Source organism: Synchiropus splendidus, chromosome 15 (assembly GCF_027744825.2).
Source record: "Synchiropus splendidus isolate RoL2022-P1 chromosome 15, RoL_Sspl_1.0, whole genome shotgun sequence".
Classification (NCBI taxonomy): Eukaryota; Metazoa; Chordata; class Actinopteri; order Syngnathiformes; family Callionymidae; genus Synchiropus; species Synchiropus splendidus.
The window spans coordinates 4845139-4860586 of NC_071348.1; the positions used below are offsets into that span (position 1 = coordinate 4845139).

Below are 15448 nucleotides of genomic sequence, written 5' to 3' on the forward strand. Positions count from 1 at the left end.
AAGTCCATTCTTATTTGGAACTTACATTATCAAATAAACTCGAATCTTCACCCGCTCATCGGTCTTCTAGGCGAACGCTCCCGACTTTTATTTTGAAATGACTAAGCACTGACGCGACACCCGGAAGTTTTTGCCTCATCACCTGTCAGTGCCCAGTCTCTTTGTTATTCTACGACAAACAGGTCTGCTTTCTTCAGAAATACATGAAGACACGGTGTGGTCAGCAGTGGCAGATCTGAGGGCAGCATCCAACACGGTTTGTAAAAGTCATATCTGGTGAATAACTCCAATGTTTTCGTCCTCCTAGCCACAAATCGCCAGGAGACGTTAGCTTAATGCTAGCTAACCTGTCATCCTTCACTGGTCGCTCAGATCATATCATAGTGGGTGATGATATCGGCTGTTTTCTCGAGAAGTCGTACGAAAATTGGAAGTATTTTTGAAAGTAATGTCATTGTTGTATATAGGATGTCATGAGAGCAAATAACGACTCACTGGTTAGCATCGTGTAAAAAGCAAATTGGTTAAAACGGATGTTCTTACTGTTTATTATAGCTGTCACGCTCCTTAATGTTCTGACAACTCCGTTCACTTTGGAGGTCTTCCAAACATGCCGAAACGGGTCTCGTTTCGATCACTGAGTCAGAGCTTATGATGTAACTCTATCTTCGATCTTGACAAGATCATAAAAATACATCTGAACTTACATGTATATTATTAAATATTGTTTATACTCCACCCTAATGGCAAAGAAAATCCTCATGTTTTTGTGATATTTTACTGAGGTTTGACATCTAAACTTGTAAACATCGTGTGAAAAGATAATAGTCAAGTAAAAAAAAATAATATAGTAAAATGTTTTTTGAATTTTTTTGGAAAATTATCATTCAGTTAGGATATCACTGACTCTAAGTAGTTTATCCAACATTAATCACGGCCACCTTTTGTACTTAAAGACTTCAGTTATCTCTCATGAAGTGATAAGTGTCTTGAGCACAATGGAACAGTATTGTGATATCATCAAAGATACACTGTGTTAAGTATGAGCAGTCAAGAAACGCTCTTTGAACTTGATTTCTGCTCTCCAGGTTTTGGATCTGCCAGATTGAAGGCCTGCGCAGGCATGGAGCCTCTGGCTGTGGATGATGACATATGCATCCTCAAACATGAGACGGCCTACACTGCCACCGGAGAGAGCCCTGTGTCTGCCTGTGCAGGCGACGAATCTGTCGCTTCACACTTTGCTCTTGTCACGGCCTACGAGGACATCAAGAAGAGGCTGAGAGACACAGAGAGAGAAAACACTTTGCTGAGGAAGAGAGTGAAGCAGCTTGAAGATAAGGTAAATATAAACTGTCAATACATTCAAGGAAAGAACAGCATAATAGGGAGTGTAGCAGTATATGGAATACATTATTTTGAGTCGCAGGTTTTTATTTTGCTCAACTTTACTTAACTTACTCAAAAGCCAAAAAACACTTGTACTGTATTTTGCAGCTTTTCCGGCCTGATGCACCACCGTCAGAAGGTCCTCAGTACGTAAACAAAGCCTTCAGTGCTTATCGAGGCATCTATATCGAGAAGGAGGATCTGCAGATTGAGCTCAATAAACTGGTGAGTACAGCTTCATTAACTTTTTAAAGCTGATGCCAACACTGTGGAAATGTTGGTATAAAATATTCAGCCTGCAGCAACAATCTCTGAAGGCTCAGGCTCACAGCTGACCCTGACAGAACATCAACTCAATATCTTCCAAATACTTTCACTCCTCTAGATATGTTGAGTGTGAATCGGTTTACTATAACATCAGATTACTCTCTTCAGGAAACAAATAGAGGAAGAATCTATGTCTTATGAAGAAAGCAGTGTTTACAGTAGTATTATATGTAGCTAGTTTGAGTAAGCTATCATTTTGTTGTTTATGTATGACTCTGTGCATCAGTGATGTAATTTATATGTAAGTTAAGTGAAATAGCTTTTAATGCAATTTATTTGTTGGAATTTGTTAAAATTACGATCAAGACTAATGAAACAAAAGTCGACCACCACAGTGATTTATAGTCACTGTCAGACAATGACAGTGGACGGTCATGAATGTACATTACCATATGTATTAGTTTGTAATTAATTAATTAATAACTCGAGTAACCCTCTGCTGCCTTCAGAAAAAGGAGAAGAGTGAGAGTGAGAGGTTGCTGACTGAACAACTTCAAGCCAAAGAGATGGAGCTGCTGCAGCTGAGGACAGAGATGGAGACCAGCCAAGGTACGTGATGGAGAGGCTGTGTAATTCAGTTTAGGCAGCATCAAAACACCTTGCTCTGAAATGCTTACACAGAACTGCGTCAGTGGAATGTCTAAAAAAGCCTTCAGAAATTTGTGTCAAATGGGACAGGTGGAGTGTGTGATCACTCAAGTTGTGTTTTTCTTAAAACCAGGAGACTTGTAGGTAAAAAATACATCAATATGAATGTTTTGTATGTTATGTCTTGGGCGCACAGTGATGAAGAGCTTGAACAGCCCCCAGGATTACTGGCAGGTGGACCGAGTCAGCAATGAGCTGAAGATCAACAAACTTCAAGAGGAGCTGGAGAGGTTGACGCTGCAAAACTGCCGACAGCTAGAGAGAGAGGTAAGTGCGGGTGGGCAGTCACCAGAAGGAGGGCAGGAGAGGATGCTGAAAGTGGGATCTCAGTGGAAGGATTGTGCTACAAAAGGGTTGGAGGAAGGTGCTGGAAATCAAACACTGTGGTGTTGCAACTATGGTTCTAAAATATATAACAACTGTTGATAAATGTGTGACGTAGAAAAGTGTTCATTTCATGCATTGCTTGTGCTTGTATCAGCTGTTTTACCTCATGCAATACCAAAACCATTTTTTTACTCTCCACATTTATTCTACTGACAAGAAAAACAGGCACTAAATGTTTGACGTTCTCTTCAGGATGAACTGCATGGCCTCAACGGACCAGACTTGGACCACAGCTGCGACCCCACGTTTAACAGGTCTGGGAATTAAGTATTATTAAATTATTAAATCAGCAAAATAGAAACGACAATATAACTCTTCTACATGGATGAACTTTGAAGTGTAACTACCCTGCGTGACCACTAGAGGAGGGTGCAGTTTAATGCAATGTGTCGGCCACAGCTAAACGCGACCGTGAACGGCAACTGTTTCAGTAATCATCACCTTTAGAATCTTGAAAAATATGCTATAATATATAATGTCTATTATATGGTACACTCTGGCATTCTGGTTGATTGCATTTGGACTTAAACTAGGATTACCTTCCTCTTCAGAGGAATATAATCTTCTGTAAATGAGCTCCATTTCTTGGCAGGCAAATTCAATCTGCATGAGCTGATGTGTCAGCAGTTGTTCGGTGTCAGAAAGTGTCCTTTTCTCAGCTTAGTGCTGGTGTTGAGCTGTGACACTTTGAGTCTGGTGTTAAAATGATAGTTTGCCAGTTGCTCTTGAGCGATATATTCTTTAAACTCAGATAACGGCAGTGCCATGTGACGATACCGGGAATCTCCTTGTGGGATTCCAGATGCCGAAAGAGCAGGATTAATTTAAATGTTATAATAAGGGGAAGAGCAGATTAGTCTACTTCCTGTTTCATATTTAATCAGTTTTGATTAGTCTACTGAGTCATGAATGAATAATGTCATCTGCCATTTTGACTCAGCATTTTTCCTGCTAATATTATTATCATTATTATTATTAATGTTGTTGTTGTCCGTTGAAGCAGAACCCCATGTACGTGATCATGTCATCACGGTGTGACCTGTGGTTGATGTGTGCAGGGAGAGAAGCATCTTGCACTCGTACGAGTCCTTGTGTTCTGAAGTCACTCGTCTCCATGCGGAGATGAAGCAACAGAAAGGCCTGATTCAGAAACTCAGGCCTCTGACCACGGAGATGAGACAAGGTGAGCGCTCTAGTCCGGCCTTATTTCAATTTCAACCTGGTTACTGTTTGACTTCAGAGCTGGAGCTGGACTTTGAACCATGTCAGACTTTTCCGACTCATCAAATTGAAGGAGTGGTTCTGCACATGTGAAAGCTTTTCAAAAGATGTTCTCCGTGCGCCGAACAGCTCTCCCACTGCTCCTTGTTGCAGTTTGTATGAGGGTGTGAGGAGACTGCGGATGCAGAGAAACACGCGGATAAAGGACATCCTAATGCGTCCCCTCCCTCTGCCGCCATGAATTTGCACAGAGATTACCTTTTGTTGTTTATTCCCTTGTTGTGTCAGTGCGGGCGACCAGGAGGTGAAAATGAGAACGAAATATGGCAAGAAAATAAATCTTTGCCTATTTATTCCACTGAATAAGTGGCTAATCCCGTAACTTGGATGATACAGTTGGAAGAGAAATTTGGAATTCAGAAAGGGGAGTTAAAGGAGCAGCGGAGGGGATGAGGCTATTTATTCACTCGTATTCTGTATTCATATTCTAGTAATGATCTGCCTTTGGAATCACTTTTATTCAAATCAGCGTCCCGGGAGGTGTTTGTAGAGAGGGAGGGACGGCCAGGGGGATGGGGAGATGGATGAAGGGAAGATTACAAGCAGGGAATTTGATTTCGACTTATTATTCGCTCATGATGATGATTTAATTGCAAAGCACTGATGTGTGAGGAATAAATAACGACTGTTTTTTTTTTTCATGTTGGATTTGTGAGGGCGTTTACAGCCGGTGTTTGACATACTGTCGACTGTGGCACGGTGTAAAATCTCTTCACAGCCTGTTAGCAGATGACACTGAGCGCACCAGGCGGTTGTCCTCAGCTCTCCTGTCTGTTGTTTAAGTCATCTCCCTCCTGTCTGTGTCCAGCTGCTTCTTCTGTCCCGGTCCAGTGTCTGGACGACGTGGAAAAGAACAACCTCCACCCATTTCCTCGGGTAACAGCCCCACGACCTCCGTGCTCCCCTTCCTTGCCCTCGTGCGTGGGTCGGCCCGCCATGACAGGTGCCACTGTGCTGCCTGACAGTTTGAAAGAGGACTGCTGGTACAACGGACCCTGGCCCACGTACCACGACGGGCTAGTCGGGGGCGACCCCTGTTCCGTCGTGCTGCCGCCCCCACCCCTCAACCAAGCCTCGCTGGACGACAGCTCGCGCTCCTTCCCCAGCCCCCCCAAACCCAGTGACGCTATGTTTTGGGAGTCGTCCAACTCCTCATCCTCAGTGGGAAACTGTGTTCCGAGGAGCCCCCCTAACACAGAGTGGGCCAAACCCTACTGAACTTGTAGCGGACTCTTTTCTGTCAAGAGGCGGACCCGCCTCATTGCTACCACCTAACTTGCCTTAAGTTGACGAAGACCACTCTTTCCGGACCAGATCTATCGATTCGGGAAACCATGCCAGGCCTAAAGAGACCTATTTGCCTTGAAGGTAAAGACTTGGGTGAACATACCTGCAACAGGCTTGTTTTAGAATCGATTGTTTAACATGTGTTTGTGAGAAGGCAAGGTGTTCCTTTTAGCACATGCTAGCGCACGCCACTGGCTGTTGTCGCGAGTGCGGGTCAGTTGTGCACCTGGAGCTGGATGGAGTGGGGTTCAGAGGTCACTTTCATCCTCCACAGCCACATTTAGATGCAGCAGAGTCATCAGCCACCTACACAACTGCTGTAAATGATACATGTGTACTTGAGTTTCTTCAGGAGATGGTCATCTCAGTATAACATTTATGTCTCTTTACATTTTATATAGTAATTTAGCACAGTACTGACGCGGATGACGTCATGAAACATTTTTGTAAAAGGTTTTATGTCATGAAGTCATTTTATTTTAGATGCGAGCAGCATTTGCTGAGACTGTGGCTGGAAGCGATGCTGGACACCATCCTGGTCGTCCCCTCATCTACTGACCTGTTGGGACTGTCTGCTCTGTTTTAAAGAGTTTTGTTTTTCAGCAAGGGTTGCTGAAATGCAGTACGAGGAACTTCTGTCGTTCATTTCTCAAGCTTGAATCTAATCCGTGTGGTGTAAATGAAACATGCCGTCAGTCCAATCATACGACTAGCTTCAGCTACCTGCCTAATGCAGTTTTGATCTCCAAAGTGGCGCTTCGGAAACGTGACAGCTGTCTACAAATGAGTCGGGAAGACGCCTCGAGTGTCCGCTGTGATTCAAGATGCAGATGCCTACAGACCTCTTCGGTCTGTTCCACAAGTTCTGTTCAGCAGCAGTAATCACTTCTGTGAACCATTTGCAAACCAAAATGCAATGTACAGTAGATACGGATTATATTTTAGATTTACTGCACTGCGGACTGTTTGTAAATACGGCCAATTAAATACACCAGAAGAACTCTGATTTCCTCTTCAAGCCTTGAGTGTCAATTCAAGGCGGTTTATCTCACCATGGTTTTGTGATCTCACTGTATTCAAACCTTAGAATTGCTACCTGCTCCACAGCTGGAATCATCTTGAGACACTTTGTCCAGACATAAGGCAACAGAGGGAAGCAATCGGAGTTCTGTTTCAACACATTCACAAAGATAACAGGAGGCGGAGTGTAAGGTCATTTTCAGTATATTTGCATCTCACACTGCACAGCAAGTGAATATTTATATACAACGTCTGGTCCGGAACATCAGCCTGCTTGGCAGCCGGACTTTTCTGATACCCTTAATAGAACCAAGTGCTTCATGATCATAGTCGTGAGACGGGACGTATTTGCAAAAGCATCATTTTACTGAACATGTATAAGACCATGTAAAGCCTCCACAGGTTCTCCCTGCCCAAAGCTCTCAACTCCTCTGGGTGTTACATGCTGGTGGGCAGCTTCTGTTTCCTGTTCTTGGATGGAACTCCCGTCCTCTCGAACTCCATCTTCTCCTGGATGTATTCCTGCTTGCACTGCTCAAAGAACACGGGATCCTTGTAGCTGGAGATTTAAGAAAAAAATGCAATAATTTTAGCCTCATTTTCTGTTTTATAAAAGACAGCCAAGTACTCACTACTGTGTCAAGCACGCCTTCAGAGCCGAGTTCTCCTCCCGACACTTGAACACCATGAAGAACCCCGACTCTTTACAGCAGGCGTTAAAGGCTGAAGATTTCAGACAAGAGTCACGTGATGCTTGTTGCGTTAACATTGTTATGCGACTGCATGTGTTTTACCCGCTGCTCATGTCCTCATTTGCCTCACACACGCACCTTTTATTAGTAGTATCTGTGCTAACCTTTCGTCTCACTCCATGCTTGGTAGTGCATGTTGGACAGTGTGATTCCTCTGTACGTATAATTTCTCCATATACAGTGGAGGTCATTGGTTTTGTTCTGCCTGTAATGCAAGTGTTGTCTCCACTCATACAAGGTTAGTATTGTGTCTCTATTTCCACCTGAAATTTTCGGTAATTAATTATGGAAAAAAAGGATTCTGCTTCACTGACATTCTATGTGACAGACCCTTCACGTAAACAGGGTGTGGAAGACTTCCAGTCTTCACCTTCTTAGCGAGCCCTTACTGCGGGATCAACTCATTAGCACTGCTCTCCCACTTCCAACCGACGTCGTAATTAGCTGTGCGTTTTGATCCGGATGCAGATCAAACAATGTCACTTGCAGGAAAAACCAATTTGAAAGAGCAGAACAGTGCGACTAATTTAATCAACAAGCACCTGTCCCCCGAGGGCCAGTCAGACGCTACAAAGGCAGACTCGCTTTTACCATCACAGAAAGGTCATGTCTGTTTACTCGTGAGGAAATACATGAAGAATATGTGTGTAATATGTGTGATTCACTGACAGGCATTATGAATAACTGCGTCTATCATGTTTAAAAAAAAAAGTGCAGTTGTCCAGTTACGTATTTAAGCATCTATTTCCCGCTCTAATATGGGAAAATAGATGTTTAAATTACAAATAAAAACATCCCAAATTATATAACTATTTATAACCCCGGCCACTGTCTGCTTCGGGTTTGGCCCCTGAATTCGTCATGAAGCGAATGCGTTATCCGGCATTGTATGAAATTGAAGCCATATATTAGAGACGAGATCAGACAACAAACCTTGTACTTTCTCATCACAGAGCTCCTTCGCCTTCTCTCTCATTAACTTGGGAATGAGGACGTCAGTTTCCACGTGTCTTAAGTGCGTCTCCTCTGAAGTGAAACAGAGAAATATATATCTGTTTAACTGTTAAATCGGCTGGTTACGTAGATGTCAATGCAGAGCTGTGGTGCTAGCAGGTTAGCTTCAGGAAACGATAGCATTGCTCCGTAAATAAATGAGTCGAGCAGCTCATGCTCAGTAAATAACCGATAAAACGCTTTCTTTACACATAAAGGTGTTTCAATAAATACCTGTGTTGGTCGCTGCCATGGTTGTTTTAGTTCATTGCATTACAAAACTACATCAATGTGACCTCACTCATGCTTCAACCAGTTCCGGTGCAACGTCGCCGGAAAAAAACTACAAATCCCAGAGGCACATGGACACTCTTTCACAGTAAAAGACGGAGTTTGCCTTTTTGTGTCGACTTTAATCCGCGCTATTTCGAGAACAAGAGACTTTCTTTGGTCTTTGTGGTGTTTTATTTAGCGCTATATACTGTATTTTAATTCAATTAATTAATGTATCATTATTGAAAAGAGCGTCTAAATAAATCGACATAAAATGTTGAATTTGTTTTATTTTCCTCTCTCATTTGTTGTTTTTCCTGATTCATTGAATGCTTGATAGGAGCACCAGGGTAATTCACATGCTTTTTCTTTCCACCATTAAATTGTTAAAGGAGATTAAATCTGCAATTCCTCTGTCAGACGGTAACAAAAAATGCTAAACTATAAATAATAAATTAATACCTTGCTTGCAACCCAAATATTTTTGCCAGTATTCAACAATAAACTTGGCCTGATAGCTTGATTCATTTTTAAAGTCTGGGTTGTTGATTTAGTTCATGTTTAAATCAAATATGTGTTGCCTTTTACATGAGCAAATCCAACAACCAGCCAGATCAGAGTGACATTGAATAGACAGTGTGCTCCACAGCACCGGCTCGCCATCCCACAGCCTGCTGACTGATATGGCAGCAGCACAAACTTGCAATATTACCAAACCCAGCAGGCCCCTTGAACCTGGCAGAAGGAGGTTAGCAGAGTTAAACCCTCTTACTACATGCCTCACTGCTCTGGGCTGACCACCAGCCCGTCCAACTGTCCACCCAAACCTGCATCACACTCTCTCAATGATGAAGCGTCAGACGTACCTTGACATCTTAAATCACGTATCAAACAATAAAGTCAATCAGATTTCACAAAATATTGAAATGGATGGAATGTTTTGTGTTTCATTTGTGATGATGAAACAGTTCTACTGACAAACCTCCCCCCGTCTGTATCAGTGACTTCCAAGATGTTTTCAAGACGGCAGATGGGTTTCGGAGGTGAGACTTTAGTTTAAGCCCGGTCGGCGGGGAGCCCTTCGGGGTCGGTGGAGATATGATAATCACTAGTGAGGGTGAGGGGATTACAAAACTTGAAGCAGGCCTCTGCTGTTGAGACCTGCTGTGGGGCAGCTTCCCGGGTCACCTCTGGAAAATCTGCCACTTTCCCTCGGTCAGTGTCGCCAATAATGCTCACTGAAGGAAGTTTGGACCACAAACAGCCACTTGCCTCAGTTGTAGGTCCCTGAAACCCAAGCTACTGGATGTAAAGGGAGAACAATAGCAGGGTTATTCTGAAGGTACTGAAAACATAGAGATATACAACCCACCATGTGGCCAGGTGATCGATTAGGAAAATGCCGCTGCCTTTTAGAGCACAGTACCAGACAATAATAGAGGATAAACAGGTGAGAAAATGAGGTTTGGAGGGCTGCATAACAAAACAAAAGGGTCCGTCATTTTATCAGTTGGTGGGTTAGAGAATCAGTCCCAAATCAAAACTTGGAGCTCTTACGTCACCAATTTCAGAAAGAGCAAGAGCAATCACAGGACACGCAGAGACTGACAACTCTCACGCTCACTCAGACGTTATGTGAAAACTCTTCTAATATTTCACTGAATTCAATAATATGATATGGGAAATAATGAAGCCGAAAATCCCCCCAAATCTAATCCTCTTTGCAATTGAATGACTCTCAGTTCACGCACCTGCGACACACTTAAAACCACATGACGATTCATGTGGGCGATGAAATACCTGCTCAGTTTGGACCTGGCCATGTCGCGCCTGTTGGCACCACCCAAGACATGTCAGGATGCATTTCCTCTCAAGCAAGAGAAGTCGGCTGCCACTGTGCCACAATCTGCACCCGCTTCTCAGGCCGGCTAAACCCTTTGACACCAGTGTTTTTAATTAAAATAACATTAAGAGAAATCATCCGGAAGAGTTTGGGGATGGAGTTCAAGGAGAGCACGGGAGAGGCGGACGCTTCCTTTACATTTCTATTTGGGTGAGATCACTTCACTGACTGACCATCGAAACAATAAACAATAACAATAACTAATGGTTCATTGACACCACGGAGTTCTCCAGGATCGAGGGGTGGGGGACCCCCTGGAAAGCTCTCCAGTCCCTCAGAGGTTAAATATAGACATCGATTGACCTCTGTCTTCTTGGACTTGGAAGGATGTACATAAAGGACCCAGGCTGGCTCCGAGCTTTGGGTCGCCCTAAATAACATGGTACTCATCAGCTTGTCTTCATCTTCGACTTCTTGTTTTCCCCACATGAGGGGTCCGTATTTGCCGTATATCGCACGTTTGATGCTTTGGAAAACCATTGGAACCCAGCACATGTAATGCTCAGGTAGCTGGACGTCACTGCACACATTACACGAAGGCCAACGGAGCCCAGGCCTTGGCACGATTTTCCAGGATTGACCAGGGTCAGTAAACATCAAGTCAACTGATCTTCTACCAACACTCTTAGTGTTCAAGATGGTGTACTTCCCAGGTTGGAGTGACGCCACAGCTGAGTCTAACGTGCTCAGAAAACAAGATGTCAACGTCCATGAAAGACTTGCTGGGCTACTCTGTCCTCCTGCAGCTTGTTCACGCACCAATGTAGATGAAGCACAAAGATGTCTTTTTCTGTGTATTTCATTGCTGCTGCTTGACTTCCTGTTTGGGAAGCCATCTTGGATTGTCTACTTGGAGGACAAGAATCTTCCATCCGTTCCTTGCATAGAGGTCCACCCAGTAAAGTCATTGCTAATAACTGTGGCTAATTCATTACTCTCATAATCTCCCTTTATTCTCCACCACAGGACACATCTGGTCTCGACTCCGCGCCTGTGAAATGGAAGGAGCAAATGTTAATATGACTACCTTCCTCCCAGAAACAGGAGAGTGCTGAAGAGCGACGAGCACAAAGGCCCCATTCGTTCTCACTTGAGGGCCCTCGCTGAGATAATTATAACCTTGATAAAAGTGCACAGGAAAAAGTGGAAGAAGCCCACCCAAAAATTGGATAGAACCGGGAAGAAAATTACTTTTCCCCTCTGCCTTTGCTTTCTGCCCCCTGCCACAAGAGAGGAGATGGAGAAGGCCTTCTTCAGGAGGCGTCCCGGGGCTAGCAAGCGCTGGGCTCTTCTTCCATTCATTACCTACAGTAAACCTTTGACCGATCCACAATGACCAGAGTTTCCACTCATTCCATTGTCCACGGCCCTGAAAGCAAAGGAGACGAGCAGAAATGAAGACCAAACTATTTGAATAGGAGTTTGATACAGAATGCGCTAAACAACACCAAAGAGAACATCTTGTCTTTCTTCCTTTTCCTTCTCTGTGCTTTTAGAATATGGTCTTCTGGAGGCTTCTGTGCCCACGGTGCCTTCCACTGAGTGTCTGAATGCAGTTAATTATCCAAGAGGAAAAGTTTGTACCTGTTGAAAAGCTATCCCTGCTCGCTTGGCTTGTTAATGCCAACAAAAAGCAGCCACAGCAGACGGTCAGAGGACACCACATGCTGCGGAGAGCCTTTCAAACATGTCTCTAATAAGAATGCACTCGTGAGAGCTCCTCTAAATGCGCGCCGGGGAGAGAAAGAAGGGTAGGAAGGAGGACAAAAAAGAAAGAAAAGCATCTTTTACCTCTCCATCTATAATTACTCCAAATGAAGAATAGGCTGGAGAAATGGCCGAGGAGACTTTCCATTATGATGAGGAAAAAGAGTGGAGAAGGCAAAGCGCGAGATCGATCGCTTTTTCTTCTCTGATGGATAAAAGCGAAGTTTTCTATCACAGTGAAGTAACGTGTGTGTCTGTATGTGTGTGTGTGACCGAGTGCTCGGAGATTCACCGAGCAAAAGTTTTGCTGGAAAATGGATTCATCTGAACCATAGTGACACTGAGGTCATTCATAATAAGCAATTAAAACCCTTGGTGGCTGATCCCTGTTACTTTTGCAGCAATGATTTCAGACATTCGCCATTGCCATTTTAGTCTTGCCATATATTGTATTGCGTGTAATATTTTAGCCTCCAGACTAGCTAAACCTGTGGTGGTCTCAGACTGCCATCTCTTCTCTTTGCAGATGAGAAGACCGGTCCTGGTTTGAATACAATGGGTTCTCAATCACTTCAGGTTGGGAATAAGATCCTATTCCGAGTAGAGAATCTCTGGGTCACATGAGAAGGTGCAGCGTCTTCAGTAACAAGGACTCGTTGTGTTGCATTGAAGGAAGAGCTGAGCCAGGGGGCAAACACATTTTTGTTATTTTGATTCTGTCAAACGCCTCTAAAAATGCAGGACAGAAATATTTATAGTCAATGAGCTGCTTCCCTGAGGTTTTCTTCATTTGTTTGTTAGGACGCTTGGTTATTTATTTCCGCTTTTATTTTGGCGGGGTTAGTCTGGTCTTCCTGTGTCCGTCTTGCCTGCTTAGTTAAGTCATCATCTTCTCTCGTGTCGTCAAGGTCAACTTTTCTACGTCCAGTTCTGTGGTCCGGTTTTCTCCCCACTCTCCTCGTGTTTTGCCCTCTTAGGTTTTGGTTTGGATTCAACACCATGGTTTGACTCCAATCCTGCTCCGCCTCCTGCTCCTGGTCCATTAGTCCAGATCAGTCCAGATCAGTCCAGATCAACTCCCAAGTTTAGTTCTGCCTTAGTCTGGACCTTCACACCCGCAACCTTCTGCTTGTGAGGCAGCAGCACTTACCCTTGGCAACGCTGTCATGCTGTCTTCAGGGTCTTGGCTACTCAGTCAACTGCAAAACTGTAACTGTAAAAATAACATGACTAAAGTCAGCTGACTTACGATAGTAAATGGAAGAATGTAATATCATAGTTTTTGAGGGAGAGATCAAAGATGCATTGAAGAGGCAAATTCAGGCTCATAATCCCATGTTTGACTGGATCACAACCCTCCATCTAACCGTCTCATCTTCTCCCTCACTGACCGAAGCCCTTGAATCAGGAGAGGTACAACTCTTCAGAAGCCAGTTGTCACGTGCCTGACAGCGACTCATGCGTGTGTGACCAGAGAGAGGAGTCAGCTTAAATGGCCTTTAAACGTTTTCACACTTTCACATCGGTGAGCTGTGAACACTCAGAGGTCAGAGCTCAGTCATTAAGCTGTCGACGACAAAGACAACTGATAAAAAAAACACCTCACCACACACCAATGTTTATTAAAAAAATAAATAAATAAATAAAATTCCATAATAAGCTGGGACATGCATGCAGCACCTATTGGGGAGCAGCTCTACTCCAAGTCTTCCATGAAGAGAGCTCCTTAGTTCCCACCTGTGAGCCAATAAAGCTAAAATGAACTTCATTTTTAGAACATAAAATGGCACTTTATTTTAATAATCGTGAAATAGCAGAAGGGTTGACTCCACTGAGAGTAAAAATAGTGATTTAAACTGTCAGCAATTGGCACCACCATTAAAGGATCAGCAGGTGTTTGTGCGTCTTAAGTTAAATGACATTAAAATAGATGAAAACTATCTCCACACATAAGGAAGCAGATTGTTTACTCCGTCTGCAGTTGTGAATGTGGTGGAGAGTGGGGGTACGGAAGAGCACAGGCCTCGCAGAGGGAGAGGTGCTAATATATACAGCGAGAAAAACTTAGTGAGAATGTGACAGCTGAGGGATTCGAATCGCACAAGTTGTGTTTCAGAGACAATAACAATCTGCGGGCGCTGGCGTCCATATATTGCAAAAACAAATATGTATGGAGAGGAAATAAAAGAATATTTCTGATGGGACTGTGTCGCAAAGAGATGTGTGATTCTTGCTCTGGCAGAAGTGGCGAGAAGGGAAGACTCTCTCAAAGTACAGTCTACAGTCTCAGTTGTACAGCGCTTGACACCTTGCTCTGTAGATGACTGGATTAAAGACTCCCCCAGAACAGCACTGTAACACACACATGATGAAGACGCCGATTTGAGTGAGTCAGGACTTGCTCACGCGTGAGAAAGGTCGTCAGATCTGAGAGTCAAAACTCTGATCCAGTTTGGAAAAGCAAAGGTTTCAACATTGTTTTGGGGTCACCATGAATTAGAAGAGGTTTATTTATTTTGTTGAATTAGAAGACGTTTTGTAGCCCAGGAAAAAAGCTAAACAAAATGTGTGAAATTATATTTTCAAGGTTTGAAAGTTTTTCAAATACAATAATTATAATAATCGCTAATGAAACCATGCTTGGAAATAAACTGCGAATGGTGTGAAAATATTTTAATATTCAATACACAGTTAAAATTATTTCTATTAAACTTTTTAGTTAACTCAATACATTGTACACAAAATATTAAAAATGAAAACAAAATTGACCAATATAATATCTATGTGCAGAACTAAAATTATATTAAAGAAATTTCTTGTTGCATGAAAGTATATACAGTATAAAACTATGTTGAATGATTAGCTTCACACTAGAAATCATAAAGTAAAAAAGGTTTAAAAAGAATAATAATAAACCAGCAATTGTCACCAATATATTTTGGATATTATAGAATAATATACATGGCAATAAATAAACATATTTAGTATATATATTACATATTTTAAACATATTTACTTCAATATTTCCTGTCCATATTTTCATTCCCTCATTTAAATATGGAAATTCTTTTCCCCCAAACATTGTTTTTATTATTAGCAGAATTCAGAAGAATCTTGGATGAAATATTTTAGTCATTCATCTTCAACACCTCCATCATCCTTGTCAAATATATCCCATTCAATAGTGAAATAAATGGTCACCATGAAGCTCTTTGCTCAGAGACGTGATCAAAGCATGAGGGCATTTCCACTTCCAAAATCCCAAACACGCAGATTCATTAACTTCCAGGGTTTGCACCTCTGAACCATAAAGAGCTTAGACATTACCTCGGGGAAGTGATTACCACCGTGGAGAACAATAAATCTATCAATGAATCTAATGAAGCCTGCCGAGGCTGGCGTCCCTCTCGCGCGCCGTCGTCCGTGGAATAACAATGGAGAAGGAAGGATCATGGTTAAATTCTTAATCATAATGTGACAC

General features: G+C 42.8%; 3 protein-coding genes across 4 annotated transcripts in view; 1 reads left to right on the forward strand and 2 right to left on the reverse strand.

Annotated features, from left to right (window-relative positions):
• Positions 1–562, reverse strand: part of LOC128771654 (RNA-binding motif, single-stranded-interacting protein 3-like) — a 153530-nt gene extending 152968 nt beyond the window's left edge. Inside the window, exon 1 of one of the 2 annotated variants that reach the window (XM_053887212.1) lies at positions 544–562. The gene's annotated coding sequence lies outside the window, so the exon portion shown is untranslated. Of the gene's footprint in view, positions 1–25; positions 110–543 lie in introns of those variants that run through there. The other variant, XM_053887210.1, reaches the window with a different exon arrangement.
• azi2 (5-azacytidine induced 2) lies at positions 87–8291 on the forward strand. The gene is made up of 8 exons (XM_053887214.1): positions 87–256; positions 1089–1342; positions 1498–1614; positions 2166–2265; positions 2501–2631; positions 2944–3005; positions 3810–3934; positions 4841–8291. The coding sequence occupies exons 2-8, from the start codon at positions 1124–1126 to the stop codon at positions 5248–5250; spliced, it is 1164 nt and encodes a 387-aa protein (XP_053743189.1). The 5' UTR covers positions 87–256; positions 1089–1123; the 3' UTR covers positions 5251–8291.
• Positions 6528–8431, reverse strand: cmc1 (C-x(9)-C motif containing 1). Its single transcript, XM_053887216.1, has 4 exons — positions 8319–8431; positions 8025–8117; positions 6972–7062; positions 6528–6898 (listed from the first exon to the last, which is right to left on the reverse strand). The coding sequence occupies exons 1-4, from the start codon at positions 8335–8337 to the stop codon at positions 6778–6780; spliced, it is 324 nt and encodes a 107-aa protein (XP_053743191.1). The 5' UTR covers positions 8338–8431; the 3' UTR covers positions 6528–6777.
• Positions 8432–15448: the final 7017 nt, after the last annotated feature.

Coding starts and splice junctions, on each gene's coding strand:
- azi2 (XM_053887214.1), top strand. CDS start 1,124: ATGGAGCCTCTGGCTGTGGATGATGACATATGCATCCTCAAACATGAG. Junction 1,343..1,497: donor TGAAGCAGCTTGAAGATAAG/GTAAATATAAAC, acceptor TGTATTTTGCAG/CTTTTCCGGCCTGATGCACC. Junction 3,006..3,809: donor TGCGACCCCACGTTTAACAG/GTCTGGGAATTA, acceptor TGATGTGTGCAG/GGAGAGAAGCATCTTGCACT.
- cmc1 (XM_053887216.1), bottom strand. Junction 7,063..8,024: donor CTGTGATGAGAAAGTACAAG/GTTTGTTGTCTG, acceptor TGAAATCTTCAG/CCTTTAACGCCTGCTGTAAA. Junction 6,899..6,971: donor AAGGCGTGCTTGACACAGTA/GTGAGTACTTGG, acceptor TTAAATCTCCAG/CTACAAGGATCCCGTGTTCT.